Raw genomic sequence first — 17,419 nt, 5'->3', positions numbered from 1 at the left:
AGAGACTTGAGCCCCATAATCCAGGCTGACACTCCAGTGCAGTACTGAGGGAGTGCTGCACTGTTGGGGGGGGGGGGGCAGTCGTGAGGGAGCGCCGCACTGTCGGAGGGGCAGTACTGAGGGAGCGCCGCACTGTCGAGGGGGCAGTAGTGAGGGATTGCTGCACTATCGGAGGGGCAGTACTGAGGGAGCGCCGCACTGACGGAGGGGCAGTACTGAGGGATTGCTGCGCTGTCGGAGGGGCAGTACTGAGGGAGCGCCGCACTGACGGTGGAGCAGTACTGAGGGAGTGTTGCACGGCCGGACGGGGCAGAACTGAGGGAGCGCTGCACTGTTGGAGGTGCCGTCTTTCAAGTTAAACATTAAACTAAGGCACCGTCTGACCTCTCAAAGATGTAAAAGACCTCACGGCCACTTGTTCGAAGAAGAGCAGGGGAGTTATCCCCGGTGTCCTGACCAACATTCACAAAAACTGATTATCTGGTCATTATCACATTGCTGTTTGTGGGATCTTGCTGTGTACAAATTGCTGCTGTGTTTCCTGCATTACAACAGTGACCGCACTCCAAAAAAGTACTTCATTTTTATGTCAAGCGCTTCCGATGGTCAATACAAGTCTTTCTTGGCTTTCCACTGCACGAGCCAAGTGACAATATCCCTTTCTGGGTGATTCATTCGCTATTGGTCACTCAGGAACCTGCTCTGCCTGAGGAACAAACTCGGCTGAAAATATTTCAAAGAGCGAGGAGCCTCGGTTTGCCGACCATCCAGGATTGCGTTGGAGTTTCTCGGAATTCCCTGGCGAATCCAGGAGTTGAAGATCAATCACTGCTGTGAGCAAAACTGGGCAGAAAAATCACGAGGGCCGGATAGATTACTCACACTCACCAAGAAATTCCCATCCAGCACTTGCTTCTTGTCGGGTGTAGGAGGCACATCGTAGCTTTGGGCCTTGGTCTCTACGCTTGTCTGCGGACGGCAGCTGGGACTGGACTTCGAGCAGAGGACAGCCTGGAAAGCCTTGTGCTTCGTGTCTTTCTGAGCCTTCACCCAGTGGCCAGCACCTGTAAACAAACCACACACAGAGAAACAAAGAGAGGATGGGGCAGTTCCCCCATCAGTCGCTGCTGGAAGTAACTGAGATTGATTTTACGCAACATCATTTGTATTTTCATAGAATCATAGAACGGTTACAGCACAGAAGGAGGCCATTCGGCCCGTCGAGCCCATGCCGGCTCTCTGCAAGAGCACCTCAGCCAGTCCCCCTCCCCCACCCTTTCCCCGTTGCCCTGCAATTTTTTTTTTCTTCATGTACTTATCCAATTCCCTTTTAAAAGCCATGATTGAGTCTGCCTCCCCCACCCTCTCAGACAGTGCATTCCAGATCCTAACCACTCGCTGCGTAAAAAAGTGTTTCCTCGTTTCCTTTGGTTCTTTTGCCAATTACCTTAAATCTGTGTCCTCTGGTTCTCAACCCTTTCACTAATGGGAACAGTTTCTCTCCATCTACTCTGTCTCGACCCCAATGTACCTATCCTCCACTCACTGCAGACTGCTGGAGAGATAATGCTGCTGTAATCGAGAGACTCAGTTTGGTGTAGTGTCGGTCATGCATTTCGTGACTCTGTTTATGAGTAACTAGACTCTTGTCTGCTGTACAGAGACCCTGTCTGTCGTACAGACACCCTGTCTGCTGTACAGACACCCTGTCTGTCGTACAGACACCCTGTCTGCTGTACAGAGACCCTGTCTGTCGTACAGACACCCTGTCTGCCGTACAGAGAGAGACCCTGTCTGCTGTACAGACACCCTGTCTGCTGTACAGAGATCCTGTCTGCTGTACAGACACCCTGTCTGCTGTACAGAGATCCTGTCTGCTGTACAGAGATCCTGTCTGCTGTACAGAGACCCTGTCTGCTGTATAGAGACCCTGTCTGCAGTACAGACACCCTGTCTGCCGTATAGAGACCCTGTCAGTCATACAGACACCCTGTCTGCTGTATAGAGACCCTGTCTGTCGTACAGACACCCTGTCTGCTGTACAGAGACCCCTGTCTGCTGTATAGAGACCCTGTCAGTCGTACAGACACCCTGTCTGCTGTACAGAGACCCTGTCAGTCGTACAGACACCCTGTCTGCTGTACAGAGACCCTGTCTGCTGTATAGAGACCCTGTCAGTCGTACAGACACCCTGTCTGCTGTATAGAGACTCTGTCTGCTGTACAGACACCTTGTCTGTCATACAGACACCCTGTCTGCTGTACAGAGACCCTGTCAGTCGTACAGACATCCTGTCTGCTGTACAGAGACCCTGTCTATCATACAGACACCCTGTCTGCTGTATAGAGACTCTGTCTGCTGTACAGAGACCCTGTCTGTCGTACAGACGCCCTGTCTGCTGTACAGAGACCCTGTCTGCTGTACAGACACCCTGTCTGCTGTATAGAGACCCTGTCAGTAACACAGACACCATGTCTGCTGTACAGAGACCCTGTCAGTAACACAGACACCCTGTCTGCTGTACAGAGACCCTGTTGCTGTACAGACACCCTGTCTGCTGTACAGAGACCCTGTCAGTAACACAGACACAATGTCTGCTGTACAGACATCCTGTCTGTCATACAGACACCCTGTCTGTTGTATAGAGACCCTGTCCGTTGTACAGACACCCTGTCTGCTGTACAGACACCCTGTCTGTCGTACCGAGACTCTGTTTGCTGTACAGACACCCTGTCTGTCTCAAAGCGCTTTACAGCCAATGAAGTACTATTTAGAGTGTAGTCACTGTTGTAATGTGGGAATTGTGGCAGCCAATTTGTGCACAGCAAGCTCCCACAAACAGCAATGTGATAATGACCTGATAATTTGTTTAGTGATGTTGATTGAGGGATAAATATTGGCCCCAGGACACCGGGAAGAACTCCCCTGCTCTTCTTCGAAATAGTGCCGTGGGATCTTTTACGTCCACTTGAGAGAGCAGACGGGGGCTTCAGTTTAATGTCTCATTCAAAAGACGGCACCTCTGACAGTGAAGCGCTCCCTCAGCACTGCACTGGGAGTGTCAGCCTAGATTTTTGTGCTCAAGTTCCTGGACTGGGACTTGAACCCACAACCTTCTGATTCAGAGGTGAGAGTGCTACCCACTGAACCACGGCTGACTGAGATTGAGTAGATGGGGCCTATACTCTCTGGAGTTTATAAGAATGAGAGGTGATCTAATTGAAATGTAAAAAAGTTCTTAGAGGGATTGACAGGATAGATGCTGAGAGGCTGTTTCCCCCGGCTGGAGAGCCTGGAAATAGAGGTTATAGTCTCAGGATAAGGGGTCGGCCATTTAAGACTCAGAGGAGGAGAAATTTTTCACTCAGAGAGTTGTGAATCATTGGAATTCTCGACCCCAAAGGGCTGTGGATGTTCAGTCGATGAGTATATTCAAGACTGAGATCTTTGATTTTTGCATAGGAAGGAAATCAAGCGATATGGGGCTAGGGTGGAAAAGTGGAATTGATGTAAAAGTTCACCTATGATCTTATTGAATGGCGGAGCAGATTAGAAATTGTGTTTTTGATTCCAAAGTCTATATCCTTAATTGTGAACAACATTGGTCCCAGCACTGATCCTTGTCAAACCCTACTTTCCATATTATGCCACTGTGAATAGCTACCCTTTACCCCTACTCTCTGCTTTCTGCCTTGAAGCCAGCGAGGTCTCCATTCTGCCAGTTGTCCCCTGACTCTGCAATCTCTGACCTTATACATTAGTCTATTATGTGGTACCTTAACGAAGTTTTGGAAATCTAGATCAATTACACCTACTGGATTATCCTTGCCTACTCTCTCTCTGTTATCTCTTCAAAGAATTCAATGATGTTGGTCAGCAAGACCTTCCCTTTTCAAATCCATACTGACTGTTACATTTTTGGTTTCTAGAAAGAGAAGGGGAGATTTAATAGAGATGGCAAAAGAACCAGAGGCGACACGAGGAAAAAAATGTTTACACAACGAGTGGTTAGTATTTGGAATGCGCTGCCTGATAGGGCGGTGGGAACAGATTCAATAGTAGCCTTCAAAGGGAATTGGATAGATACATGAAGGAGAAAATATTGCAGGGATATGGGGATAGATCGGGGAAGTGGGACTAATTGGATTGCTCTTCGAAAGAGTCAGTGCAGACTGATTCCCGGGATGGCAGGACTGACATAGAAACATAGAAACATAGAAAATAGGTGCAGGAGTAGGCCATTCGGCCCTTCAAGCCTGCACTGCCATTCAATGAGTTCATGGCTGAACATGCAACCTCAGTACCCCATTCCTGCTTTCTCGCCATACCCCTTGATTCCCCTAGTAGTAAAGACTATATCTAACTCCTTTTTGAATATATTTAGTGAATTGGCCTCAACAACTTTCTGTGGTAGAGAATTCCACAGGTTCACCACTCTCTGGGTGAAGAAGTTTCTCCTCATCTCAGTCCTAAATGGCTTACCCCTTATCCTTAGACTATGACCCCTGGTTCTGGACTTCGCCAACATTGGGAACATTCTTCCTGCATCTAACCTGTCTAAACCCGTCTGAATTTTAAATGTTTCTATGAGGTCCCCTCTCATTCTTCTGAACTCCAGTGAATACAAGCCCAGTTGATCCAGTTTTTCTTGATATGTCAGTCCCGCCATCCCGGGAATCAGTCTGGTGAACCTTCGCTGCACTCCCTCAATAGCAAGAATGTCCTTCCTCAAGTTAGGAGACCAAAACTGTACACAATACTCCAGGTGTGGCCTCACCAAGGCCCTGTACAAATGTAGCAAAACCTCCCTGCCCCTGTACTCACATCCCCTCGCTATGAAGGCCAACATGTCATTTGCTTTCTTAACCGCCTGCTGTACCTGCATGCCAACCTTCAATGACTGATGTACCATGACACCCAGGTCTCGTTGCACCTCCCCTTTTCCTAATCTGTCACCATTCAGATAATAGTCTGTCTCTCTGTTTTTACCACCAAAGTGGATAACCTCACATTTATCCACATTATACTTCATCTGCCATGCATTTGCCCACTCACCTAACCTATCCAAGTCACTCTGCAGCCTCATAGCATCCTCCTCGCAGCTCACACTGCCACCCAACTTAGTGTCATCCGCAAATTTGGAGATACTACATTTAATCCCCTCGTCTAAATCATTAATGTACAATGTAAACAGCTGGGGCCCCAGCACAGAACCTTGCGGTACCCCACCAGTCACTGCCTGCCATTCTGAAAAGTACTCATTTACTCCTACTCTTTGCTTCCTGTCTGACAACCAGTTCTCAATCCATGTCAGCACACTAACCCCAATCCCATGTGCTTTAACTTTGCACATTAATCTCTTGTGTGGGACCTTGTCGAAAGCCTTCTGAAAGTCCAAATATACCACATCAACTGGTTCTCCCTTGTCCACTCTACTGAAAACATCCTCAAAAAATTCCAGAAGATTTGTCAAGCATGATTTCCCTTTCACAAATCCATGCTGACTTGGACCTATGCTGACATATGAGGAAAGACTGGATCGACTAGGCCTGTATTCACTGGAATTTAGAAGAATGAGAGGGGATCTCATAGAAACATATAAAATTCTGATGGGATTGGACAGGTTAGATACAGGAAGAATGTTCCCAATGTTGGGGAAGTCCAGAACCAGGGGTCACAGTCTAAGGATAAGGGGTAAGCCACTTAGGAACGAGATGAGGAGAAACTTCTTCACTCAGAGAGTTGTGGGCATGTGGAATTCTCTACACAGAACGTTGTTGAGGCCAGTTCGTTAGATATATTCAAAAGGGAGTTAGATGTGGCCCTTACGGCTAAAGAGATCAAGGAGAATTGGAGAGAAAGTTGCATGATCAGCCATGATCATATTGAATGGTGGTGCAGGCTCGAAGGGCCGAATGGCCTACTCCTGTATCTATTTTCTATGTTTCTATGTTTCTATAAGGAGAAACTATTTCCACTGGCTCGGGGGGGTGGGGGGGGGAGGGTGGTAACCAGAGGACACAGACTTAAGGTGATTGGCAAAAGAATCAGTGAGGAGATGAGGAGTTATGATGATCGGGAACGCGCTGCCTGAAAGGGCGGTGGAAGCAGAGTCAATAATAACTTTCAAAAGGGAACTGGGTAAATACTTGAAAAGGAAACATTTTCAGGCCTATGGGGAAAGATCAGGGGTGTGGGACTAATTGGATCGCTTTTTCAAAGAGCCGGCAAAGGCTCGATGGGCCGAATGGCCTCCTGTGCTGTATGATTCTAATAAAGGCAGTGTATAATTTCAATTTTCTGTTATTGTTAACTTTACATAGGGTACACAGGATATACGGCACAGAAACAGGCCATTGGGCCCAACCAGTCCATGCCGACGTTTATGCTCCACTCGAGTCTCCTCCCGTCTTTCCTCATCTAAATCTATCTGCATAACCCTCTATTCCCTTCTCCCTCATATGCTTGTCCAGCCTCCCCTTAAATGCATCGATACTATTCGCCTCAACCACTCCCTGTGGCAGCGAGTTCCACATTCTCACCACTCTCTGGGTAAAGAAGTTTCTCCTGAATTCCCTACTGAATTTCCTGGTAACTATCTTATATTGATGGCCTCTAGTTATACTCTTCCCCACAAGTGGAAACATTCTCTCTGTAACCACTCTATCAGAACCTTTTGATAATTTTATTCGGTCACCCCTCAGCCTTCTTTTTTTCAAGAGAAAAGAGACCCAGCCTGTTCATCCTTTCCTAATATGTATACCCTCACATTTCTGGCATCATTCTTGTAAATCTTCTCTGCACTCTCTCCAGTGCCTCTATGTCCTTTTTATAACATGGTGACCAGAACTGTACGCAGTACTCCAAGTGTGGTCTATCCAAGGTTCGATACAGATTTAGCATAACTTCCCTACTTTTCAATTCTATCCCTCTAGAAATAAACCCTAGTGCTGGGTTTGCTTTTTATTGCCTTGCTAACCTGTCGCAACGTTTAATGATTTGTGTATCTGTACTCCGAAATCTCTTTGTTCCTCTGCCCCACCCAGACTCGCACCCTCCCAGTAATAAGTGACCTCCCTAATCTTCCAACAAAATGTAATACCTCACATTTATCTGTGTTGAACTTCATTAGACATTTATCTGCCCCTTCTGCAAGTTTATTAATGTCCCCCTGTAATTTGTTGCAGTCCTTCTCAGTATTGATTATCTGCCCCCCCCCCCCCCCCACCACCAATTTGGTGCCTATTACTGTTAGGCTCGATGCTTCAGGTAGGGTTCTGCTTCGGGGGTGGGTAGAGTGCGATGCTGCACAGTGGACAGGACTCAAATAGAAACATAGAAACATAGAAAATAGGTGCAGGAGCAGGCTATTCGGCCCTTCGAGCCTGCACCACTATTCAATATGATCATGGCTGATCATGCAATCTCAGTATCCCATTCCTGCTTTCTCTCCATACCCCTTAATCCCTTTAGCCATAAGGGCCACATCTAACTCCCTTTTGAATATATCTAACAAACTGGCCTCAACAACTTTCTGTGGTAGAGAATTCCACAGGTTCACAATTCTCTGAAGAAGTTTCTCCTCATCTTGGATTAAATGGCTTACTCCTTATCCTTAGATTGTGAGCCCTGGTTCTAGGCTTCCCCAACATCGGAAACATTCTTCCTGCATCTAACCTGTCCAATCCCGTCAGAATTTTTAATGATTCTATGAGATCCCCTCACATTCTTCTAAATTCTAGTGAATATAAGCCTAGTCGATCCAGTCTTTCTTCATATGTCAGTCCTGCCATCCCGGGAATCAGTCTGGTGAACCTTTGCTGCACTCCCTCAATAGCAAGAATATCCTTCCTCAGATTAGGAGACCAAAACTGCACACAATATTCAAGGTGTGGCCTCACTAAGGCCCTGTACAACTGCAGTAAGACCTTCCTGCTCCTATACTCAAATCCTCTCGCTATGAAGGCCAACATACCATTTGCCTTCTTCACCGCTTGCTGTATCTGCATGCCAACTTTCAATGACTGATGTACCATGACACCCAGGTCTCATTGCACCTCCCCTTTTCCTAATCTGTCACCATTCAGATAATATTCTGCCTTCATGTTTTTGCCACCAAAGTGGATAACCTCACATTTATCCACATTATACTGCATCTGCCATGCATTTGCCCATTCACCTAACCTGTCCAAGTCACTCTGCAGCCTCTTAGCATCCTCCTCACAGCTCACACTGCCACCCAGCTTAGAGTCATCTGCAAACTTGGAGATATTACATTCAATTCCTTCATCTAAATCATTAATGTATATTGTAAATAGCTGGGGTCCCAGTATTGAACCTTGCGGTACCCCACCAGTCACTGCCTGCCACTCTGAAAAGGACATGTTTATTCCGACTCTTTGCTTCCTGTCTGCCAACCAGTTCTCTATTCACGTCAGTACATTACCCCCAATACCATGTGCTTTAATTTTGCACACTAATCTCTTGTGTGGGACCTTGTCAAAAGCCTTTTGAAAGTCCAAATACACCACATCCATTGGTTCTCCCTTGTCCACTCTACGAGTTACATCCTCAAAAAATTCTAGAAGTTTTGTCAAGCATGATTTCTCTTTCATAAATCCATGCTGACTTGGACTGATCCTGTCACTGCTTTCCAAATGTGCTGCTATTACATCTTTAATAATTGTTTCCAACATTTTCCCCGCTAACTGGTCTATAATTCCCTGTTTTCTCTCTCCCTCCTTTTTTAAAAGATGGGGTTAGATTAGCTACCCTCCAATCTATAGGAACTGATCCATAGTCTATAGAATGTTGGAAAATGATCACCAATGCATCCACTATTTCTAGGGCCACTTTCTTAAGTACTCTGGGATGCAGACCATCAGGCCCTGGGGATTTATTGGCCTTCAATCCCATCAATTTTCCGAACACAATTTCCTGACTAATAAGGATTTCCTTCAGTTCCTCCTTCTCGCTAAACCCTCGGTCCCCTAGTATTTCTGGAAGGTTATTTGTGTCTTTCTTAGTGAAGACAGAACCAAAGTGTTTGTTCAATTGGTCTGCCATTTCTTTGTTCCCCATTATAAATTCACCTGTTTCTGACTGCAAGGGACCTACATTTGTCTTCACTAAATAACGGGGAGATGCCTCGTTTCATGGCCACGGATGGATTTTACGAATCACTCTGTGCTGGGTTCACTATGAAGAATATATTCCAGCCATGAAAAGGAAGTGCTTACTTTGATATCCTCCCTTGAAGATCTTCCTTATTGGAAAGCAGTCCGTTGGGACATTTGTTTCATGTTGGCATGAGAAAGTCATTACTGAAAAACACAAAATAATTAAAAGGAGCATCAGATCTTTAAACGTATGTGGCCGGTGTCCATTGGCCGGCAACAATCTTTCCAGCTTGAATTATGTGGTCAAGGGTAGCAAAAATATATCCTTTGTGTTCCCTCTCCTGAAGCGGGCTGCTTTGTCCTGGATGGTGTCAAGCTTCTTGAGTTTTGTTGGAGCTGCACTCATCCAGACAAGTATTCCATCACACTCCTGACTTGTACCTTGTCGATGGTGGAAAGGCTTTGGGAAGTCAGGAGATGAGACACTTGCCACAGAATACCCAGCCTCTGACCTGCTCTTGATGCCACAGTATTTATGTGGCTGGTCCAGTTAAGTTTCTGGTCAATGGTGACCCAGAATCTTGATGCTGGGGGATTCAGCAATGGTAATGCCATTGAATGTCATGGGGCGGTAGTTAAGACTCTCACATGTTGGAGATGGTCATTGCCTGGCACTTGTGTGGCGCGAATGTTACTTGCCACTTATCAGCCCAAGCCTGAATGTCGTCTAGGTCTTGCTGCATGTGGGCACGGACTGCTTCATTATCTGAGGAGTTGCGAATGGAACAGCACGCTGTGCAGTCATCAGCGAACATCCTCATTTCTGACCTTATGATGGAGGGGAGGTCATTGATGAAGCAGCTGAAGATGGTTGGGCCTAGGACACTGAGGAACTCCTGCAGCGATGTCCTGGGTCAACCACCACAATTATCTTCCTTTGTGCTAGGTATGACTTCAGCCAGTGGAGCGTTTTCCCCCCGATTCCCATTGACCAGTTTTACTAGGGCTCCTTGATGCCACACTCGGTCAAATGCTGCCTTGATGTCACTCTCACCTCACCTCTGGAATTCAGCTCTTTTGTCCATGTTTGGACCAAGGCTGTTATGAGGTTTGGAGCCAAGTGGTTCTGGTGAAACCCAAACTGGGCATCAGTGAGCAGGTTATTGATGAGCAAGTGTCACTTGATAGCACTGTTGATGACACCTTCCATCACTTTGCTGATGATTGAAAATAGACTCATGGGGCGGCAATTGGCCGGATTGGATTTGTGCTGCCTTTTGTGGACAGGACATACCTGGGAAGTTTTCCATATTGTCGGGTAGATGCCAGTGCTGTAGCTGCACTGGAATGACTTGACTAGAGGTGCGGCTAGTTCTGGAGCACAAGTCTTCAGCACAACAGCCGGGATGTTGTCGGGGCCTATAGCCTTTGCTGTATCCAGTGCACTCCGGCATTTTTTGATATCACGTGGGGTGAATCGAATTGAGTGAAGACTGGCTTCTGTGATGGTGAGGACCTCAGGAGGAGGCTGACATGGATCATCCACTCGGCACTTCTGTGTTGTGTATGCAATAACTGTTAGACTGAGTACTGTTTAACTCCAAGAGGTATGACCTTGGTTCTGCTATATTAAGGCCCAAAGTGACTCATATACAAAATGGCTGGCCTTTAATACTTGGGCTGCACACACATGCATGCAGCCCAATGGCCTCCAACAGTGAAGCCATCTAGTGGCTAGTAATCCCAAAAGTACATACATGACAATACCCCCTTCTGAGATATTAACACAGTCTTTTACAAATTGAGACGGTCCGATGTTTTACGCTCCCGAGTTGACCGTCTCAGTTCAATTCCAGCCTTGGCTGAGTGTTCAGAGTCTGTTGTGACTGGTGGCTGGGTGGTTGACTTGGTGGGAGTGGCAATGGCCATGTCAGGGATTGAAAGTCCATTTTCATTGAACATGTCAGTGATTGAAAGTCCCGATTCACTGATGACCACCGAGTCCTCTGATGACTGGGGGTAGGTTGGTTGGTCGTCGATTGTCTCTTCCTCCGACTGTTCCGGTTCGTCTGTGTGCTGCAGCTTTGTCTGATCCATATGTTGCCTGCATGTTTACCCATTGAGCGTGACAATAAATACTCTGTTGCCCTCCTTGGCCATGACATTAACAGCGATCCACTTGAGACCCTGACCATAATTCAGAACATATACAGGATCATTTACAGAAATATCGCGTGACACAGCTGCGCGATCGTGATACCCTTGCTGACTTTGTCTTCTATATTCAACAAGATTATTCAAGTCAGGGTGTACAAGAGATAGCTTGGTCTTAAGACCTCTCTTCATCATTAATTCAGCAGGCAAGACCCCGGTAAGCGTGTGTGGTCTTGTCCTGTAACTCAGCAGTATGCATGACAGGTGGGTCTGCAGTGACCTTTGGGTTACTCGCTTCATACTCTGCTTTATGATTTGGACAGCACATTCTGCTTGCCCATTGGATGCAGGTTTGAACGCTGCTGACCTTACATGTTTGATACCATTGAGTTTCATGAACTCTTGAAACTCCTGACTGGTGAAGCACGATCCGTTGTCGCTAACAACGATGTCAGGCAGACCATGTGTCATGAACATGACACTGAGATTCTCAATGGTAGCTGTGGATGTGCTGGATGACATGATTATACACTCTATCCACCTCGAATATGCATCCACCACAACTAAAAACATCTTCCCCAGGAAGGGACCAGCAAAGTCTATGTGGATCCTGGACCATGCACACAAGACTCCCAAAGCAAGCGCTCTACTCGGAACTCTTACTCGGCAAGCGAGCCCCAGGTGGGCAGAGGAAACGTTTCAACGACACCCTCAGCCTCCTTGATAAAGTGCAACATCCTCACTGACACCGGGGAGTCCCTGGTCAAAGACCGCCCTAAGTGGAGGAAGAGCATCCGGGAGGGCGCTGAGGACCTCGAGTCTCGTCACCGAGAACATTTAGAAAACAAGCGCAGGCAGCAGAAGGAGCGTGCGGCAAACCAGTCCCACCCACCCTTTCCTTCAATCACTGTCTGTCCCACTTGTGACAGAGTCTGTAATTACCGTATTGGACTGTTCAGTCACCTGAGAACTCACTTTTAGAGTGGAAGCAAGTCTTCCTCGATTTCGAGGGACTGCCTATGATGATGTATAACCATGCAAGTTATGTATGATGATTGTTTGTTATAATTACTTCTTCATTAAGGAGGGAGAAGTGTAATGTATGTAGCTCCACCCAGTGGACTACTGTGGCACTGCAGCCATTGCAGTTTACAACAATAAAGAGGGAAGTCACGTGACTGGCTTCTGGAAGTTATCAGCCATCTTAAAGCCTGTGCATGTTTGTGAGTTCATACCGAAAACATAACAGCGACTACTACCACCTAGATAAGGGCAGCAGGCACATGGGATCACCATCACATCCAAGTACCCCTCCAATTCGCACACCATTCTGACTTGGAAATATATCGTCGTTCCTGCATCGTCGCTGGGTCAAAATCCTGGAACTCCCTCCCTAACAGCACTGTGGGAGCACCTTCACCACACGGACTGCAGCGGTTCAAAAAAGTGGTTCACCACCACCTTCTCAAGGGCAATTAGGGATGGGCAATAAAATGCTGGCCCTGCAAACAGCGCCCACAATGCAGGAATGAATAAAAAAATTGCACGCAGCCCTCAGGTCCAAGTAGCTGTTGTCCATGTAAAATTAGCTATTCAACTGTAGGGAGCTTCACTGTTGAACCAAATCCTTTCTCATCCAATGCTATGCAAAGTCACGAGTGAGAACCCTGGCTGATTTGACCCCTCCCTAGACAGGTTTTGTTGTATATGCTGACTATGGATATACTCGATGTGTCGTCACTGTGAGATTGTGTAAGATGGAGACTTGTTTGTACCCTCTTTGGAGGGGGTACAGAGACGATTCACTAGGCTGATTCCGGAGAAGAGAGGGTTACCTTATGATGATAGATTGAGTAGACTGGGTCTTTACTCGTTGGAGTTCAGAAGGATGAGGGGTGATCTTATAGAAACATTAAAAATAATGAAAGGGATAGACAAGATAGAGGCAGGTTGTTTCCACTGGTAGGGGAGACTAGAACTAGGGGGCACAGCCTCAAAATATGGGAGAGCCAATTTAAAACCGAGTTGAGAAGGAATTTCTTCTCCCAGAGGGTTGTGAATCTGTGGAATTCTCTGCCCAAGGAAGCAGTTGAGGCTAGCTCATTGAATGTATTCAAGTCACAGAAAGATAGATTTTTAACCAATAAGGGAATTAAGGGTTACGGGGAGCGGGTGGGTAAGTGGAGCTGAGTCCACGGCCAGATCAGCCATGATTTTGTTGAATGGCAGAGCAGGCTCGAGGGGCTAGATGGCCTACTCCTGTTCCTAATTCTTATGTTCTTATGTTCTTATGTTGTTTACCTGATGTACTATCAATAAGGTTCACTCCGTGTACATACATGCTGGCAACTGGTGGAGACCGGGGGTTTCCTGCCCTGGTGGCAGGGCAATGGAAAAAAAAGGCTGCACACCATGCTTGCAGAGCACTCTGGAGTTTGGAATAAAGGACCAAGGTCACTACAGTTCAAGTACAACACATTGCCTTGTGGAGTCATTCATAAGTACACTATAGACATAACAGGGATGCTGAGGCCACATTTAGACACCCTATTGGATTGGTTTGGTCTCCTTATACGAGGAAGGATATACTGGCCTTAGAGGCGATGCAATGAAGGCTCACTAAATTGAATCCTGGGATGAGAGGGTTGTCCTATGAGGAGAGATTGGGCCTATACTCTCTGGAATTTAAAAGAAGGAGAGGTGATCAAATTGAAACACAAGATTCAGGGGGGATTGACAGGGCAGATGCTGAGAGCTTGTTTCTCCTGGCTGGAGGGTCTAGAACTAGGGGTTTTGGTCTCAGGTAAGGGGTCGGTCATTTAGGATTGAGATGTGAGAATTTTTGAATTCTCTGCCCTAGAGGGCTGTGGATGCTGAATCGTTGAGTATTTTCAAGGCTTAGATCGATATATTTTTGGACTCATGGGGAATCAATGGTTATGGGGATCGGGTGGGAAAATAGAAGGATCACTAGATTGATTCCTGGGATGAGAGGGTTGGAGAGATTGACATTTGGGCTTATACTCTCTGGATTTTAGAAGAATGAGCCCCTGGAGCCTGCTCCGCCATTCAATAAGATCGTGGCTGATGCCTGCTCCTAATTCCTATGTGCTTATGTTGTTATGTCCTTACTGCTGAGGGCAGTTAACTTAACACACATCGGGAATCAAAATGAGAGTCTTCTGTTCTGTACAGCTGAGTTTGTTAATGGGCAGTGCCTTTACCAAACAAGCCACTCTTGCCTGAGTCAGACGGTTTGGGTTCAAGTCCCTTCAGAGAATTGAGCACAAGTGTTCATTCTGCATCTCTTCCAAGGAAGCATCCTACATCCAGTTAGTGAGGTATTCAAGTTTCTTATTTGCACCATCAGGTATCCTGTTCCAGCTTCCCTCAGGAATAAGGAGGCTCCACAAAAGCGAGACATGAAACAAAAGCCTCAGAGAGCTGTGGAAGCTGGGACATTGAATAAATTTAAGACAGAAATAGTTTATTAAACGAGAAGGGGATAAGGGGTTATGGGGAGCGGGCGGGGAAGTGGAGCTGAGTCCATGATCATATCAGCCATGATCTTATTGAATGGCGGAGCAAGCTCGAGGGGCCGTATGGCCTACTCCTGCTCCTATTTCTTATGTTCTTATTATATATGTAAACCTGTAAATATCTTGTGTAGCCACCAGAGGGCTCATCCCCTGGCGTCCCAAGGGATCCCACAATCCCTTGGGAGCATCTGTACTTAAGGAGGCCTCATAGGCTGGAGAGGCACTCTGGAGACCTGCAATAAAAGACTACGGTCACACTTTACTTTGAGCTTCAAGTATCTAGTCAGACTCTTTATTCATCCATAACACTTATGCTTGGAGGTGCAGATACCAGCAGGTTGGCACAGAGCAGCTCTCGGGCAGCCTGACCTTCCTAGCACCCTCTGTTGGCCCTCCTCTTCTTCCAAACACTTCAGACAGGGGGAATGTGCATTGGCAATACCTTTGGTGCTGGCAATGGTGCATAAGAACAGGAGTAGGCCACTCAGCCACACCATTCAATGAGATCATGGCTGATCTGCGACCTACCTCCATCGACCTGCCTTTGGCCCATATACCTCAATACCTTTGGTTAACAAAAATCTAGCAATCTTATATTTAAAAATAACAATTGATCTAGCATCAACTGCCGTTTGCAGAAGAGAATTTCAAACTTCTACAGTTTGCTAACGGTAGAAGCGTTTCCTAACTTCACTCCTGGCCTGGCTCTAATTTTTAGACTGTGCCCCCTAGTCCTGGAGTCCCCAGCCAGTGGGAATAATTTCTCTCCATCTACCCTATCTGTTCATCTTAATATCCTGAAAACTACAATCAGATCATCCCTTAACCAGGGAACATCATCATCAGAGGCAATCTCTCGAAATCAAGGAAGACTTGTCTCCACTCTAAAAGTGAGTTCTCGGGTGACTGAACAGTCCAATACGGGAATTACAGTCTCTGTCACAGGTGGGACAGACAGTGGTTGAAGGAAAGGGTGGGTGGGGAGTCTGGTTTGCCACACGCTCCTTCCGCTGCCTGCGCTTGATTTCTGCATGCTCTCGGCGACGAGACTCGAGGTGCTCAGCGCCCTCCCGGATGCACTTCCTCCACTTAGGGCTGTCTTTGGCGAGGGACTCCCAGGTGTCGGTGGGAATGTTGCACTTTATCAGGGAGGCTTTGAGGGTGTCCTTGTAACGTTTCCTCTGCTCACCTGGGGCTCGCTTGCTGTGTAGGAGTTCCGAGTAGAGCGCTTGCTTTGGGAGTCTTGTGTCGGGCATGCAGACCACCGCCTAATCCGTTCCGTCATCTACATTAACATAGCCTCAAAGCGACGACGGCAACAGAAGCAATGCCGCAGAAAAATCAACGCCGGGCCACTCAAAGACCCAGCTAAGAGAGCCCTATACAGCCAGTGCCTCACTGCCAACCTGGCGACCCTCGTTGACCCCCAGGGAACAAAACCTAGTTTGTGTAATCTCTCCTCATAACTTAACCCTTGAAACAGAAGAACAGAAGAAATAAAAGCAGGAGTAAGCCATTCGGCCCCTCGAGCTGCTCCGCCATTCAATAAGATCACGGCTGATCGTCAAGCTCAACACCACCTTCCCGCCCAATCCCCATATCCTTTGATTCTCCTAGAGTCGAAAAATCTATCGATCTCAGCCTTAAATATACTCAACGATTCAGCATCCACAGCCCTCTGGGGTAGAGGATTCCAACGATTCACAACCCTCTGAGTGAAGGAATTCCTCCTCATCTCAACCTTAAAAGGTCAACCAAAGTAACCTGGTTAAAAATTTAACCGCCATAAGGTAGGATTTACACTTGCTCTGTCACAGCATGTTATTGTGACGCTTGTGTTACTGGGAGATATCTGGCCAGCTCAGCAAGGACACATAAGCCAGCATGACACATTTTTGCTTGAAAAATATAATTGGCACAACCATTTCCAAAGTTCAAGAGTTGAGACATCAGGGAGTGCGAGATTCCCTCAAGTCTCCACTTCCATGTCTGACTCTTGGGCCCCTCCCTTTCCTCAACCTCACGTCAAACTCCGCAGAACAGTAGTGAAAGATGAAGAACCAAGGTAACAGGAAGCTCTGCTTCGAGTTCAAGCCCGAGTGGGCCATCGTGTACCCGTGCATTCAGCCCGTTCCAGAGTGCAACGATAAATTTTACTGCACCGTCTGTGAGGCCTACCTGAGCTGCGCCAGGCACGGGGAGAAAGATATCAAGAGGCACTTGGGCACCCAGAATCACTGCAGGAGAGCGGAGAAACTCAACCCAGTCTACAGGAAAAAGGACCCAATTCAAATGGTGCTGGATACCGGAGCCACAATCAAAAAAAGGATCTGTGCATCTCTCGAGAAGGTAATGTGTATTTATTCGAAGAAGAGTAAGGAGTTCTCCTGGTAGTGTCCTCCCCCTCTCAACAAAAAAACAGATTAGCAGATCATTTCATCATCCAAAACAATAGATAATCTGGCCATTCGTCCCACTGCCATTGTGGGTGGGGTCTTGCTGTAAATAGAAAATACCTGCATTTATATAGCTCCTTTCACGACCACCAGACGTCCCAAAGCACTTTACAGTCAATGAAGTACTTTTTGAAGTGCAATCAGTGTTGTA

General features: G+C 46.9%; 1 protein-coding gene across 2 annotated transcripts in view; it reads right to left on the bottom strand.

Moving 5' to 3' along the window:
- The window catches only part of xrra1 (X-ray radiation resistance associated 1), a 142,992-nt gene that overhangs the window by 103,685 nt on the left and 21,888 nt on the right, over positions 1 to 17,419 (bottom strand). For both annotated transcript variants that reach the window (XM_070874312.1, XM_070874313.1), the window contains 2 exons: positions 9,240 to 9,323; positions 889 to 1,064 (listed from right to left, as the gene is read on the bottom strand). In XM_070874312.1, the coding sequence (XP_070730413.1) occupies positions 889 to 1,064; positions 9,240 to 9,323 (260 nt within the window). The remainder of the gene's footprint in view (positions 1 to 888; positions 1,065 to 9,239; positions 9,324 to 17,419) is intronic.

This window comes from Pristiophorus japonicus, unplaced genomic scaffold (assembly GCF_044704955.1).
Source record: "Pristiophorus japonicus isolate sPriJap1 unplaced genomic scaffold, sPriJap1.hap1 HAP1_SCAFFOLD_773, whole genome shotgun sequence".
NCBI classification, from domain to species: Eukaryota; Metazoa; Chordata; class Chondrichthyes; family Pristiophoridae; genus Pristiophorus; species Pristiophorus japonicus.
Note: the sequence above shows the minus strand (reverse complement) of the source record. Positions and strands in the feature narration are given on the sequence as shown.